The sequence below is a fragment of the Lepidochelys olivacea genome (genome assembly GCF_965140295.1).
Source record: "Lepidochelys olivacea isolate rLepOli2 genome assembly, chromosome: 1".
In the NCBI taxonomy this organism is placed as follows: domain Eukaryota; kingdom Metazoa; phylum Chordata; order Testudines; family Cheloniidae; genus Lepidochelys; species Lepidochelys olivacea.
The window spans coordinates 174,305,129-174,322,203 of NC_140411.1; the positions used below are offsets into that span (position 1 = coordinate 174,305,129).

At 40.1% G+C, this 17,075-nt stretch overlaps 1 protein-coding gene across 3 annotated transcripts in view; it reads right to left on the reverse strand.

Annotated features, from left to right (window-relative positions):
• Positions 1-17,075, reverse strand: part of NCAM2 (neural cell adhesion molecule 2) — a 573,274-nt gene that overhangs the window by 148,653 nt on the left and 407,546 nt on the right. For all 3 annotated transcript variants that reach the window (XM_084617433.1, XM_084617431.1, XM_084617432.1), the window contains exon 10: positions 5,586-5,773. In XM_084617433.1, coding sequence (XP_084473559.1) covers positions 5,586-5,773 — 188 coding nt within the window. The remainder of the gene's footprint in view (positions 1-5,585; positions 5,774-17,075) is intronic.

Below are 17,075 nucleotides of genomic sequence, written 5' to 3' on the forward strand. Positions count from 1 at the left end.
AATGGGTCAAAAAGCACTATGGAACTTTTAGTGCGTGGTAGCAGTGTCCAAATGGCCAGCTAGCACGTAGCACACTAGTGGTTCTCAAAGCCGGTCCGCCGTTTGTTCAGGGAAAGCCCCTGGTGGGCTGGGCCAGTTTGTCTACCTGCCATGTCCGCAGGTTCAGCCGATCGTGGCTCCCACTGGCTGCGGTTTGCTGCTCCAGGCCAATGGGGACTGCGGGAAGGGTGGCCAGCACATCCGTTGGACCCCGCCGCTTCCTGCAGCCTGGAGCGGCGAACCGCGGCCAGTGGGAGCTGCGATTGGCCGGACCTGTGCATGTGGCTGGTAAACAAACCAGCCCGGCATGCCAGAGACTTTTCCTGAACAAGCGGCGGACCGGCTTTGAGAACCATTGCACTAGAGCACTGTAGATGTACACCACAGCTTGCTATACACTAACTCTCCATATAGACATTCCCTTAGTGGTCATTTTTTTAAACAGAAGTTGTGACCTTACAATTTGTATGAATATTGAGGATTATGATCTCTCTATCTCCTACAGATAATGTAGGGACCCAATCCTGACGTCCTCTTTTAAGCAAAACTCCCATGGTGTTAATGGGATTTTTGTCTGAATGAAGGACTCAGATTAGGAATTCAGGCAAATTTATAGTCACCATTATGTAAACCATTGCACATTTTCCTGATTACTAACTTATTTTTGCATTACACCATTGGATTCAACACTTCACTCCCCTAACAATATATATATATAAACACTATTAGCGCCAGTAATGGCTATAACAAGCAGAAACAGATTTGTTAAACCCAAGATATCATATTCAGAACATTTCTCATTACCTCTTCAAGGACTTTTCAATCATTCATTGTCATTATTGATACACTGCAAAGGGTAGAAAGATCCAATAGGGAAAACAAGCAGGTAAATAAATGAGAAGGAAAATCAGGAGGGATTTCTTTCCGGGCATTACTTTTTAAGTTGTGAAGATCTCATTTTTTAAAAACAGATATTCTAAGACACCACAACGATGCATTTTTCAGCCACCCACTCACAGTGACACTTGAGTTCTCACTGCTCAGGAGCCTCCAGGGCTGGCCTTCCCATGAGGCAAACTGAGGCGGTTGCCTCAGGTGCCAGACGTGGGGGGGGAGGGCAATGGGAGGGGTGACTAGGACCCAGATTGTAGAAAATTGTGTCTGCTGCTGGTGCATATGTATTCTCTCTGCTCTAGATGCACAGAGATGGTGGAGTGCTGTGCTGGAGGAAAGAGGGCACAAGAGACATAACAGGCAAGCAGGAGAAAAGGTGAGAGGAAATAACAGAAAGCAGCAGGAGCTGCAGGGAGAGAGAGGAGGAGGAGGAGCCTCTTATGTACCTCTCTAGCACCCCTAAGAGCCTGGATGGATTAACACCAGCTTCTCAGGGAGCTTCCTGTTTCCTGCTGCTTCCCTGAACCCACTTGAGGAGAACAGGCAGTCAACTGAAGTAGTAGGACCCAGTTGGGCCCTTAAGATGTTGATATCTTCCTCATTCAGGCCCTGCTACCAGCCTGCTTATTTGTCCCCTTCAATTGAGTGTTGAGAGCCACTATAGCTGGCACAGAACAGCAGTCATGAGTGAAAGAAGAAAACACCCCTCTGGGGCAGCATTCAAAAAAACAAAGAAAGCAAAGAAAGCTTTACTATCTAAGCAGGACTCTCCTGAGATACATAGACATAAATGTTCATGGTGAGCCTTCCGGCCCCAGTGAAGATGTGAATGGTGAGGAGATGCCTGATCTTCCAGTTAGTCAGAGTGCAGGTGACCTGGCAGCTACTGCAACATCCATATCTCCATCTCAAATGGATGCAACCATGCACATTCCTGAAGAAAAGTATAGATCAGAGAAGAGTGTGGTAGAGGCACAAGAAACAGCTGCTGCTGAGTTTAGTTCCTTAAGTCTAGATGATGCAGAACTGTGGACCCACTTGTGCAGTAGCCTGAGGGACCTCCTTGTACTGCATGGGCCACTTCATGTTCCCCAAAGACAATTAAAATAGACACATTACTGGCGTGAAATCCCCAATGGTGACAAAGTAGAGAGGTCATGCCTTATGTACTCAAAAACCCAGAATCCTGCATACTGTTTCTGTTGCAAACTCTTCCAGTCTAATGTTCCAGCCAAATTGGGTTCTACAGGAACAAAGGACTGGAAAAATCTGGCTAGAAATCTGGCATGGCATGAGAAGGTAGCAAATCACCAGAGAACATTCCATAGGTGGAAAGAGCTTGAGATGAGACTCAGGTCAAGGGCCACCATAGATGATCAGCATCAAGAGAAAATTGCATCAGAGTCTCTTTACTGGCAAAATGATCTGAAAAGGCTCATTGCCATTGTGAGAATGCTTGCTACCCAAAACCTAGCATGGTGTGTCACTTCAGATCAGCTGTATGTGCCAAACAATGGAAACTTCCTTAAAATTGTGGAGCTGATGGCTGAGTTTAATGCTGTACTCCAGGAGCATCTAAGAAGAGTCACCACCCAAGCAATGTACACACACTACTACCTTGGAAAAACAATTCAAAATGAGATCATACAGTTACTGGCAACAAAAGCCAAGCAGAAGATTGTGGCAGATCTGAAGTCAGCAAGATATTACTCTGTTATTCTGGACTGCACACCTGACATCAGCCGTATAGAACAAATTACTTTAATGGTGCATTTTGTAACAACAACAGAACCTAGTGAAAATGTCCCTGCAATGGTGACTGTCAGAGAGCATTTTCTAGAATTTATTGACATTGATGATACTACAGGAACTGGTATGACAAATGTGCTTCTTAAAAAGCTGGAAGATACGGGAATTGTGATAGCTGACATGAGAGGTCAGGGTTACGATAATGGTGCCAACATGAGAGGAAAGAACAGAGGACTGAAGACACAGATCCAAGAGTTAAACCCTCGAGGTTTTTTGGTCCCATGCAGTTCTCATTCATTGAACTTGGTGGTCAGTGATGCAGCATCAGCTTCTAGTGAGGCTGCTGAATTTTTTGATGTAATTCAAAGCATCTATGTATTTTTCTCTGCATCAACTCATCGATAGCAAATTTTGAAGCAACTTCTGGGAACATCCTCTCTGACACTGAAACCACTGAGTGCCACACGATGGGAAAGTCAAGTGGAGATGATAAAGCCTTTCAAACACCAAATTGGGAAGATAGACGATGCCATAGTTGCTATTATGGAGGGTAATGCTATGACAGAAACTGTTCGTGGGAGAATAGTGGCAGAGGGAAATGGAATCACCAGAAACATATCTAACTTCAAATTTCTGTGTGGCTTAGTGTTGAGGCATGACACACTGTTGGAAATAAATGTTGTAAGCAAGAGACTCCAAGGTGTTGACCTTGATATATCTGGAGCAATGTAACAACTGGGCAAAGCAAAGTCATACCTACAGTCTTACCGGTCAGATGAGGGATTTCAAAACGTTCTGAAGAGTGCACAGAAGTTGGCAGAGGATCTTCACACTGAAGCTATTTTCCCACCCATTCAAGAATACAAGAGTCACCGAAGGAGAAGACATGTTGATTATGAGGCACAGGACAATCCCAGTCCCAAACAACAATTCAAAGTTGAATTATTTAACCAGGTGCTTGAGAGGAGTAGAACAGGAAGAAGGTAGAACTGAGACCTTTCAAAGTTTTGGCCCAAGCGAGGGTGCCTGGGGGCATCATTTGAGCTCCCTGCCTCAGGTGCCAAAATGTTGTGGGCCGGCTGACCCTGGGAGCCTCAAACAAACAGTCAGTGGATTCATGCTTTAAAATCAAACTTCATCTATGAACCTCCTTTTCATGTGACATAACTACAAACTCAATTTAAAAGAAGACAGTCTAAAGATAGTGACATAGAATAGCTAGCTAGCCAGTAGTATTTGTTTGTGTCAAATTCACAGTGACTTTGAACCCATTTTCTCTTACAGTCTCTTAAAATCTTGTTGGCATGATAGTAAGCAGATACTATCCTGCTCCCTATGAAATCAATGACAGGGTTTTCGCTGACCTCAAGGGAAACATGATAAGGCCCACTGACAACTTAGAAGCACATGTGTCAACAGTAAGCACTGCATTGTATTTTATAGACTACACGGATTTGCTGAAATTACACAGGAAACTTTCCCACAATCTATTCAGCACTAAATTATCAAAGAATTAGGAACAAAGCAACTCATTAGGATTAGATTTAATGTAAAAATATATTAGCAATCAGATATAAAATACATTTGTTTTACTCACACAAATGGAAGATCTAAAACATTATGTCTTGTGTAATTTTATATATGTAATACTGAGAAATTATCCCTCCCCAGGAGTGATAATATTCTTTTTCACTTTTAGAGCACTTTTCATTCAAGGACACCAAAGCACTTGATATATATTAATTCATTTACCTTCACAACACTCTTCTGAGGAAGACTCTTTCTGACTCTTCAGGGGCTGCCCTACTGAAACTATGAGCCAAATGTATGTTAAAACTTCATAACTGTTTTCTACTATCTTTATAACTTTAGTAGAATAACTAGATCAGATACTTATCTGAAATAATGTACATGTTAGCAATGCTACTTCATTCCTTTCATTTTACATATTTTTGATGTATTTTGTTGTAGTGCATCAGGATGCCAGTACATAACCTTTATTTCCATATTTACTAACTTCATTGGGGTCCATTTCCCCGATAAACCAGAACTGGAAATGGACTTAGGGAAAGGCATTCCCTAAAAAAGGCGGGTAACAGGACTGGTGTCTGGTACAGTGAGGAGACAATCTCCTCTTCTCCACCTCCTCAACCCTCACATGAGAAGAGAGTGCTGGAGTCCAAGCAATGGGCTAGGGACCAGCTGTTGAGTGGGGAGGGGCTGACATCAGTCCTGCCCCAGGTGAAAATTATTAAGGAAGGAATCATGACCTGCACTGTATGAGTTATTGCAGGATAGTTCCCAGATGAGTTAAGTTAATAAAATTGTTGGGGCCTAATTAAATCACATCCTTGGCATCTTCTTTTTCCTCATGTGTGGCAGACAACATAGCTTGTTCCTGACTTATTGGGACTGGCTCTAAGAGATAAGAAAGGACTTTAGTCTCTATACAACAGCCTTGTTATGGAGACTTACAACAAGACAATTAGTTTTGTATTGCATATACCTGTCTGCTTTGAGCTGGACTGAAATAGCCAATTTTTTTTAATGCAGGCACTAAATCATTGATAATATCAATCTACTGAATCAGTTTTACTATTTTTTAAATCTTCATGTTTTATTTACTACTCTGCAAAAAACTCAGGTTATATTAATGTTCACTGAGAGTGGTGAACTGAAGGCAAGACAATTGATTAGAACCAAGGACTTCTTTCTAGCTGATCACAAGGAATATGGAGATAAATAGCTCATAAGATTTTTTTCCCCCTGAAACTTCTTCATTACATCACAGATCTGATCCGCAAGTGTTTTATACAACCCCAGTAATAATTCCTGACCGGTGAAGAAATTAAATGACTCCACACTGATAAATGTAACGTGCTAATTTACATTTAAAGCCTTACCTCTAATATCAGCTTTCTTCCTGCACTGTACGTCTTTAAATGGGTAGTGTTTTTTGCTGGTAAAACCAATTTTCCTCTTCTCCAGTGAACTGAAGCTATAGGATTAGATAGTACTTCACAACTTATATTGATAGGATTGCCTTCCCAAGAATAATACAAGGTTTGATTTGACACAAATGTTGGAGCATCTGCAAAAAAAGAGAGTAGTAAACAAATATGTTATCTGCCTCTGTTTCCATAAAAAATGCAACACATTTTTATTCAGGTATATACTATTGAGGTTATCATAGAAATCTGAATTTAGAAATGTGTCATTTCATAATGTGGACTGCTCCAATGTCAATTCTCATCTATGAGTTTCTCACGTAGTCATCTTGGATAGTTCTCTGAAACCATCCCATCAATGTGCAATGGCAGTCAAAAAAGCTAACAGAATTTTAGGAACCAATAGGAAAGAAATAGATAATAAGATAGAAAATATCATAATGCCATTATATAAATCTATTGTATGCCCAGACCTTGAGTACTGTTGAATACTGTGTGCAGTTGTCCAGCTATACCAAAAGAAGGACAGGAGACACTTGATATGGATTTAATCAGGCTGCAACTTTATTATTAGATGTCTGGGACTACCTGAGAGAAAAAAGTGTACAGTGAACGTAAACCCTGTTTGTTTTGTAATTAACTGGGAATGTGGCTTCCACCAGCTCCCCCTCTTTTTCCATCCAGGTCCCACCAGCAAATCCATTGTTGGGACCTTACCATCCACACCCCCTCGTAGGAGGGGTAAGGTGGGCTACAAGAGAGGGGGTTTGGCTCCATGCCGTTCCAACCATAGGAGCCCAACCCCTCCCCCCCCCCACCGTTCTGTTAATTTAACCAACGCCACCTTTTTTAAGTCCTTTACCAGGCCATTCGTCTGGTCACTGGATGCCTTCCCAATGGAGAACCTGCACTGGACATCCGCCGCACACTTACCAAGTAAGTTGTGACATACAGCCTACCACACCTTTTATGCTCAGCATAATAGGTCCTCCCTAACACCCGCTGTGGGGAAGGTGAAAAAAACCTACTCCACCGAAGCCAATATGGTGGTGAGGGAAAAAATTCCTTCCCGACCTCTCAAAAAGGAGTGACTACCACAATGCCCACAACAGGTTCAAACCCACCTGCTAATCATGCCTTAAGGGGAGGGAGGGTGGGTGCTGCCTTGCCTGCTGCATGGAGAAAGAGGTTTCCAATGCCAGAGCTTGCACCTTTAAGGCCTTCCACTCTTACATTCCAAGGGGATGAGTCAGTGCTGCAAAGCAGACCAACACCACCTATTTGCAGCAGTTTCTGAACTCTGTTCTCTTCCCCTTTGCCCCATGCTTGCCATAAAGCACTACTGTCTTCCTCCAGCAAGCCTGGACAATGGCCCCCTGCTTTTGGTGCAGGGCAGTCATTCTTGTTGTCCCATCTATATATCTATATCAAATCTATACCTATCTATCTATTGATAGATTAGATTCATATGAACTGGAAAAGTTGAAGAGAACGGCAAAAAAAAAAAGATCAGAGGGATGGAGCAGCTTCCATATGAGGAGAGATTAAAGGACTGGTATTATTCATTTTAGAAAAGAGACAACTAAGAGGGGATGTCATAGATGTCTATAAAATCATGAATGCTGTGGCAAAAGTGAATACGGAAGACTTATTTACTTATTCCCAGAACGTAAGAATCAGGGATCACCCAATGAAATTAATAGGCAGTGGGGTTAAAACAAACATAAGTAAGCAGTTCTTCACACAATGCACAGTCAACCTGTGGAACTCATTGCTAGGGGATGTTGTGAAGACCAAAATATCAGTGGCTTCAAAAAAGCATTAGGTAAATTCTTGGAGGATAGGTCTAACTGCTATTAGTGAAGATGCATCCCCATGCTCTAGATGTCCCTAAACCGCTGACTGCCAGAAACTGGGACTGGACAACAGGGCATAGATCACTGGATAAATTGCCTTGTTCTGTTCATTCCCACTGAAGTATCTGGTACTGGCCACTGTTGGAACACAGGACCTTTGGTCTCACCCAGTATGACCATTCTTATGTTCATGATGGATTCTGGATCTCTTATTTTGGAAAAATTCTCTTCCGGTAATACTGTATTAGATGAGGCCCTAGTTAATCTATTTCAGAGTATTTTATTTGTTACTGCTCTAAATAACTCTATACCATATCATTTGAATCCTTCTGAGCTCTGACTTGACAAACTGCACATAACTACCTTGCTGCTAGCTTGTTGGAAGGAAGATATCTACATAGTTAACTTAGAGAAAAAAATTAATAAAATTGGTTGCAGCTTTATTATGGCCAAAAAATGATGAACAATTAATGGCCAGTAACAAGAAGCCTATGAAAGCTAAATCTTAGAAATGCAATGGAGGGCCTGTCCTAGTCTCCAGGCATATAATCTGAAAGAAACTAAAGCCACACCTAGTATAATAAAGTGCACCAGGGATCAACTGCCCAAAAGTTTATGTATATTATGAAAGCAACCTAGTTGTTGTACTGAGAGCATAAGCCCTCATCTCACATGGCAAAACTTTCACCAATCTCTTGTGGTCAAATTTTTGGAATCCCTCTCTTACCTGTGGTCTAAAGTGGCTGACAAAGGGTACATTATGACACAAAGAGGAAAATCCAAAGCATCACAAGAAAGCATCTGTAAAACCTGAGGTTAGAGACAGTGACATGTATTACCCACTATCCACTCTATCCTGAATCCTGATGATTAGTATCCTTGTACTTAGTTAGGATGAATTTAATCCTAGTCCTTTAAGAAAACTTTAAGGGAAGGGGCAGGACAAAAGAAGGCTGCACCGCTGTTGCATACATGCCTTTAAAATTGCCAGGCTAAGCAGGTGGCCAGCTGGGGAGTGTGCAAGCCTACCTAGTTGCCATGCTGACCACCAATAGGGAATTGGCAGATTGTGATATGATCACTACAATCCTGTCTTCTCCCAGTTAGGCCATGTCTACACTTGGAGCTGGGGGTGTGATTCCCAGCTCCTGAAGACATACTTGTTCTCGCTCTCAAAGAGCTAATGCCCGAGAAACAGTATTGTAGCTACAGTAGCATGGGTATCGGTGAGTGATGGCATGGACTCGCCACCTCTGATTAAATATGTACAGGGTCCTTGTACGCACTGTGTTTGTTCTTACACTGCTGTTTGCCACCACCTATGCAGTGATCCAATGACTGGAGGTTGAAGTTACACAAATTCAGACTGGAAATTAGGGGTACAATTTTAAAAGAAAGTAACCATTGTAACAGTTTATCAAGGGTTGTGGTGGCTTCCCCATCACTAACAATTTTTAAATCAAGACTGGATGTTTTTCTAAAAGACATGCTCTAGGAATTATTGTTGGGATGTTCTAGGTTATGGATAAAGACATAGTAAATAAGCACAATGGAGTCTTCTGGACTTGGAATCTATGTTGCTGTGGCTACATTACTATTTGTAGCGTGCTAGTTGATGAGAGATAGAGTGAGTATGTTTACACGAGCTGCTTCAATCACACCTCTTTCTCCAAGTATTGATGTAATCTCAGTGTTCCTCAGAGTAAAACAGGCATCCAATGGCCCCCTAGCTGAATTAAAGGAAGATGATGCATCCCTAGTCCATCTCCTGCTTCTGTAAATAATCCCTATCAATCTGAAGAGGTTGGATGAATTTTAATCTCATTGTTGCTAGTAAATTTTTTAATCACACTCTTGTTATATTTTAGGGGTATTAAAGAAAAATTCAGTGTGTTAATCAAAGTCAAAATTAAAAATTTTTAGTCTTTTTCATTTTGGAAGAAAAAAGAACATATGTCCACTGAGAACATATCCTAGAAGCTGATCACACAGTAGTGCCATCTTTGGAATCTGAATGTCTGAAATTTGGCTTTCTTCATATATGTAAATGGTTGTTAGCCATCTTATAGCCTAGTGGGCAATCTTACCTCTATTATATTCTGCTTTCCATTATATTCTGTTTTATTATATTCAGCAGTAATACAAGGAACCTACAGGCTTGTATCCTGTAAGACATTGGCTTCAGCAGTTAGCATGAGGCTTGTGGCCTATGAACTTTGGCATAGATTAATTTAGGTAACTCATAAATTTGGGGGAACTGGAACTACAGTGTAGGGGGATTTTCTTTCATAATGACATAACCTGAGAACATTAACTGACACCAGCTTCTAGAGGTTTTGGATGGAACATCTGACTGCAAGAGTGCCATGACAACAAATTGACATATATGATAACGGGGTGAAATCGTAAATACACTAACCTATAGAAGGAGGACACCTTAACATTGATAAGGGGAGGAAATACAAATAAGGAAGGGGGGAAGAAACTCCTATTAAATATGCATTAGACATGGTAAGTCAGCATAACATATTATAAAAGTGGCATGCCAGGGGAGCGGGGAGAGAAATGTAGCCCTTGGGAGGGCCCAGAATGATGGCTACTGGTGAAGATGAGGAAGATGATGGTGATGAGGAAGATAATGGCTAACGTTTCAGGTTGTTCTGCAAGGGATGGTGTGAGTATGGATGTTCAGATGTACTTTCTGTGTTATCTCTATCTACCTTACTGAGTTAGAGTGTGTGTGACTTTGCTAAATGTATGAATAAATTAATTATTTGTAAATATAAAGGAGTTCCTATAGTGTGAGTGTTGCAGTTGTGCAAATCAGGGTTCCTAACTATACAATAATTTTTAATAATACTGGGCCTGATCTTGGGACAAAAACCTGTCAACCCTCAAAGTGATAACAGGGATTTTTTATTCTTAATCTATAGATCAGGCTACAGCCTCTATAACTAACTGAATGAAAGAAGATGGTCTTGTGTTTACAACTGAACTGAGATCTATGAGCACTGGGTTCAGTGCCTGTCTCTGTCAAAGACTTCATATGTGACCTTCAGCAAGTTACTCACTTTCTCAGTTCCTGGAGTGTAAAACAGGACAATTAATATTCCTCTCCCCCATCCTTTTTCTGTTTAGATTTAGATTTCTATTTAGATTGTAAGATCTTTGGCGCAGGGATAGCCTTTTCCTATGTATATGTACAGCACCTAGAACAATAGGGCTCTAATCTTGACTGAGGTCTCTAAACACTACAGTAATCCAATAAGTAATATTTGAAGATCCAATAGTACACTGTCCCCCTACTGAAAAAGCAGAGATGGTATATCCACATATCTTCAGCATGTGTACTTGAAGTCTCCTCCACAAGAGGGTAGCTTAGCTAAATGTGGGTAAAATTAAATTGAAATCAACACTAAAATGTATTACACTATTAGAAAATGGTGGATCTGGAGGGAAAACTGTAAGTCCGTGAAAAGACTAAAATAATCAGTTTATATTTAAGGGGAGTGTTAGGAGCTATGAGACCAGAACAAATGCTGACGTCTAGCCTTAGGAATGGTTTAAGTATGTGTTTTTTGAAATGCAAATATACAAATTCCTTCCATATTTGCCTTTGTGAAAGAACATCATCTTCTGGTGTAATTCTGCTACTGTTACAGGTGTATATACTGGCCTTGACTGACATCACTGGGAGTTCTGAACGCAGTAGTCAAGGATGATTTATTACTGAGAGAAAGCAAAGCTTTTCAGAAGTATTCAGCTTTTTCCTTTTCCAAAGGGCAGCAGCTGGATCTAATTTAATAAGGAGTGAAAATATGTGTTCTCATGGCCATACTTGAGTTTTGTGGTAGAAGCAGGAGCTCATCTTACTCTTCCAAAGGTTATAATACTGAGTAATTTAATCACACCTCGGTTCATGCAATACTTAAATACTTAAGTCAGAGCTATGGTACTTATATGTAATATCTAAAGGGCAGATTTTGGCCTGAAAGTACTTTTACATGAAGGATGAAATAGCAGAGGAGTTGCAGAATTTGATATTTCATATTAACAGAGCTTTGTGAATGGGAAAGCTTGCCATAGCATCTGCCTGCATTATGATTAGATGACTTCAGCACTCTTACAGCACTAAACCTAAGTACTATGGCGACTGCTGGTATGATGGGTTGATTAGGGAGAATGGTCAGGAGGGTAACTGAAAAACTGGCACTCCCCCAGCAGGCAATTTTTGCATACCCCGAATTATATGTAAGAGTGACACTGCATACTAGAGCCAAGAAAGTATGTGTGCACCATGTCACACCACAGCAATATGTGCCACAAAATGCAGCAATCCCATCATGCATTTTAGATATGCAATTTCTAATCCATAGCACATAATTTCTCAAAATTACTTGATATTCCTGAACTAGTGGACATTAGGGTGGATGCAGAAGGTGGCAAGTTGTTCTGTCTGGTCAGCAGTAACTTTTCCACCTCAAGGTCCGATTTTTGATAGTGATATAATCCAGGCTGGTTGTGTGCTGTTTCTAACTCACTTTTGATCAAATCACATCCCCTGTATCAAGGGAGGTTTTATAAGGCAAATGAGGAGGTTGTGAATTTCTGTAGGTACACACATCTTGGAGAACAGAAGACTACCAGGGGAGACATCTATCAACCTCTTAAAAACAAAGACAAATCCAAGTTTCTGAGACCTACATTATTTATTCAATTATGTTTTTAAAAATGGACTGAATCTTATGTTCAGGGCACATACACTCATGCTTAGGCTGTTATGGGAATAGGGTGCCATAGAGAATAGTAGAAGGAAATTACAAATAGGACCAAATGTCCCTCAAACAAAGTTGCTTCTGAAATCAACAGTTCAAAAACACTTGGCATTCTAAACTAAAAAAAAAGGTCTCTCAGTTTTCCCAACCTCCCAGAAGCCCTGAAAAAAGGTCAACAGATCTGGGCTTTGGCAAAGCGATGTGGGAATCAAATTCCAAAGTCCATGGCCCTTCATGGTAAATTCCATGCTTTAAGACCCTTCATGAGCTCCTTCACTCTTACCAACCGGGAGGGATTGTTTGCAAATCTGAACTCATTGAGGATGGGTGAGGGTCCAGATGACTGAAGAAGGGCAAACATAGTACCTGTCTTTAAAACTGGGAACAAAGAGGACCTAAGGAATTCTAGACCAGTCAGCTTAACTTCACTGGAAAGATTCCTGAACAAATTATTACAATCTATTTGCAAGCACCTAAAGGATAACAGCATTATAAGGAATAACCAGCATTGATTTGTCAAGAACAAACCACACTAATTTCCTTCCTTGACAGGGTTACTGGCCTAGTGGGTAGAGGGGAAGCAATAGATGTGATATAACTTGATTATACTAAGGCTTTTGACACAATCCCACATGGCATTCTCCCAAAGAAACTAGGGAAATGTGGTCTAGGAGAAATTACTATAAGGTAAGTGGCACAACCGGTTAAAAGATGATACTCAGAGAGTAATTATTAATGATTTACTGTCAAACTGGGAGGATGTATTTAGTGGTGTCTCACAGGAATCAGTCCTGGGTCCGATACTATTCAACATTTTCATTAATGGATTCGATAATAGAGTGGTGAGTATGCATATTCAATTTACAGATGATACCAAGCTGGGTGGGGTTTCTAGCACTTTGGAGAACAGAATTGGAATTCAAAATGACCATAACAAATTGGAGAACTGGTCTCAGTTCAATAAGATGAAATTCAATAAAGATAACTGCACACTACTGCACCTTGGAAGAAAAAAATCAAATGTACAACTACAAATGGGAATAATTGGCTAAGTGGTATCAGTGAAGAAAAGGATCTGGAAGTTATAATGGATCACAAATTGATGATGAGTCAACAATGGGATGCAGTTGTAAAAAAGGCTAATATCGTTCTGTGATGTATTAACAGGAGTGTCATATGTAAGACATGGGAAGTAACTATCACTCTCTAGTCAGTATTGGTAAGTTCTAAATTGGAGTAGTGTGTCCATTTCTGGGGGTCCTACTTTAGGAAAGATATGGACAAACTGGACAGAGTCCAGAGGAGAGCAACAAAAATGATTAAAAGTTTAGAAAATCTGACCTATGAGGAAAAGTTAACAAAACTGGGCATGTTTAGTGTTGAAAAAAGATAACTGAGGGAGGACCTAACAACATATTTGAAGACTGTTAAGGGCTGCTATAATGACGACTGTGATCAGTTGTTCTCTATGGAGCTAGGACAAGAACTAATGGGCTTAAACTGAAGCAAGGGAGATTTAGGTTAGATATTAGGAAAAACTTTCTAGCTATGAGGGTAGTTAAGCTCTGGAACAGGTTTCCAAGGGAGGTTGTGGAATCCCCATTATTGAAAGATTTTAACAATAGGTTAGACAACACATGTCAGGGATGGTCTCAGTTTACTAGGTCCTGCCTTGACACAGGAGATTGAACTTAACTCCTCAAGATCTCTTCTAGCCCTACATTTCTGTGACTCTATGATTTAACTAGGGTATGGAATCATGAGAAAAGAGAAGTGATCTCTGAGATAAGCAGGACCCAACCACTTAAGATCTTAAAAGACTATAACCAATACAATAAATTGCATCAGGAAGTGAATAAAAATCTAGTGCAGATTGTAGAGCAGAAGGTATACTATGCATTTTCTTCAGGAAATGCTCCTCAAATGGGCTCCCATATTCTGCAGAAGCTGAAGTTTCCCAGTGATGTTAAGCAACCCATCCCAAAGGAAAGGGCATTACAGCAGGAGAGGGTGTCAAGGCTGAATCCCCACTCTGTCACTCTGAGTGCAGGAAGTGGGGGCCCGCAAGGATTTTAAAAATTAATACTTGCCACTCCAGGCTTGTATTAAACCCCCAAGGATACAGCTTTTCTCTGACTGTGGCTTGGTAAACGCTGCCACCATCCAAATGCAAAAAAACAAAACCAAAAACCAAAAACCTTGGACTCAGGAAGGAACACTTGGGAATTCCTCCTGTGAGGTACCCTCAAGAGCTTTCACACCCACTCCAGGGAAGAGCTGAGAAAGAAAACAAAGGAAATTAGCTGTTGCCCACAACTAATCAAACAGCATATTCACAAACCAAAAATCCAATCCTGTTCTTAAAAAAGGTAAATCTTATTAAAAAGAAAAAGAAAGAAAATACATCTTAGGCTTTTTGCTAGATCTTAAAAGAAACAATTACAAAAACTAAGCACCCAAAATATCTTTCTTGGGTTTCAGCTTAAAGGTTACAAGCAAACAAAAGCATCTGGGATTAGCACAGAGGAGAACCACAAGCCAAAATAAGAAATAAACCTGATAGTGTCTAACTAAACATTCCCTATCCAAATTATTTCTTCTAGGTATGGAAGATACTTTTCATACCTGGTTCAAACCTTACACAGCTTTTCTGCTTATAGCATTGCTGCTCTGTGTCCCTGCAGCCCAGAGAACAACAGACAAAGGGAAAGTTTTTTTCCCAATTTTAAAAAGTTCTACCTTCCCATTTGCTCTTTTGGTCAGGTGCCCACTCCTTTTCGTTTACCTGTGGGCTTGTTAACCCTTTACAGCAAGAAGAGAACAGACCAAGAGGAATTTTACAGCTAACTGTATCGCTGGGTGTCCATCAAAGGGAGCTACTCCCCTCCCCCTCTTCATGTATCACAGAGGGCATTACAGCAATCCTGTCTCAAGGTGAAATGGCAGTGACCACTGTGGCAAAATCCACATTCAGAACAAAATAATGTTGACACCCGAGTCAAGCACAGATTCATCTAAGTGGGACTAGATGTCACATGGAGAATATAACCCCCATAAGTTGCTTTTTTACAACAAAATTAAGGATCATATTATAATGGAAAAAGTCCTGGTGTATGTATGTGTGCTTTTGTATGGCCTGTATTGCCGTTAATTGCTTCTTGTATTGTATTATGTCCTGATGAAGGTTCAGTAGTTAGCATCTGCCTCACAAAAATACACACAGTTTCTTACAGAAACATTGTATGTGTTTCAGAAAAATAGAAATCATTAAAATAGAAGCATATTTTTGAAATTACTGAGGCTGGAGCATATAAACTATAAACTTCTGCAAAATCAAATCTCGTAAAAACGACAGTATTCTAGAAAACTGAGGAATAAGTTAAATGCCCCAAAATTCTGGTGACAAAGAAGAATACAAATCAATTGAATAATAAAGCATATCCAAGTAGAAATGAATGGAAAGGCCTTCTCATAAGTAAATATCTCCTTAAGCAAACACAGAAATGATTAGAAAAGTTCAACTAATTGCTACATTTTCTTTGTTGAATATTTTACCTAAATCCATTATGCAGAATTTACAGAGGATTTGAAATATACTAGTATTTAGAATACCTATTGTCTTGTCATACATAAAGAACAGTTCACATATATTAGACAGTTAAAATCTTTGGAATACAATTATGCACTTCTTATACACGTATAGCATGGATGCATTACAAACCAGAGATTAAGCGGATGTGCAACATAGGTTTCATTTGTGCCTGCCAGAAAATAGATCCAGGACTGACCTTAAATACATCCCACCTTTTTCTGCAAGATATGCTTCCCTAGACAGACAGTGAGCTGCTTGCAAAGCAAAGCAAAGCAAGCACTGTCAGTAGAAAAGTAAAAATTGGACTTCTGTACTTTAAAATACAGATGATCCAGAACCTAAATTCCAGATCTGAATACACTGAACTTTGGTTAAGTTTAGATCAGGGGCCAAGCTTAATGGCTGGTCCATAACACTGTCACAGACTGAACTCCAAAACCTAAATGCAATCCCCAAGGACTCTGGGGAATGTTGGAAACAGATTACCTTTCAACTTTGTGGATCTCTACTGAAAAGAGAGCTGTAGAAAAGCTACTATTGATAGTTACTACAGTTGGACTAAAAAAAAATATAAATCTGAATGGTAAAATGAGGAGGAGTATCTTTGGGAGGCAATTCAACATATAGTGAACAAGAATACACAGCACAACATAATAAAGGCATGTAATTAAGCTAAAGTCACTGATTATACTAGGATCCTTTAATAAGACTATTTCAATTTTACAGTGACATTTAAGAAGTTCAGAATAGGGTGAAAAGTAAATTCATACTGTTCTTGTTCTTTTTAAATAGGAAAAAAATAGTCTTAAGTCAGCATTGCAACTAGGAGAAGTTGATCTGCATAAATTATGTAGAGCAGGAAAGCCTTGGCTCAAATCTGTCTCCATACATTTGATTATCCCTATTAGGCTTAATGCCTCAGAAATAGCAAGGGGAGCACAGACTAACACATCACTTGTCACATCCAGAAGGTAATTCAATTAATGATTTCATAGATCCAACCCTAGTGTATGTTCAGAGTCATATGCAGAATTGGATATGGCAAATTACCTGATTCAGCATGTGTGCTGAGGGACCTATAACAGCCAAGTGGTACACTGAATCACATTTTTGCTTGTTAATAGAAGACCAGAGGTTTCCAAACTTTTGACTATTTTTTTCCCAAGGAAAAAATATTCAGGACAGCAGGATGACACTATAGATATAGTGGACCAGATTTAGC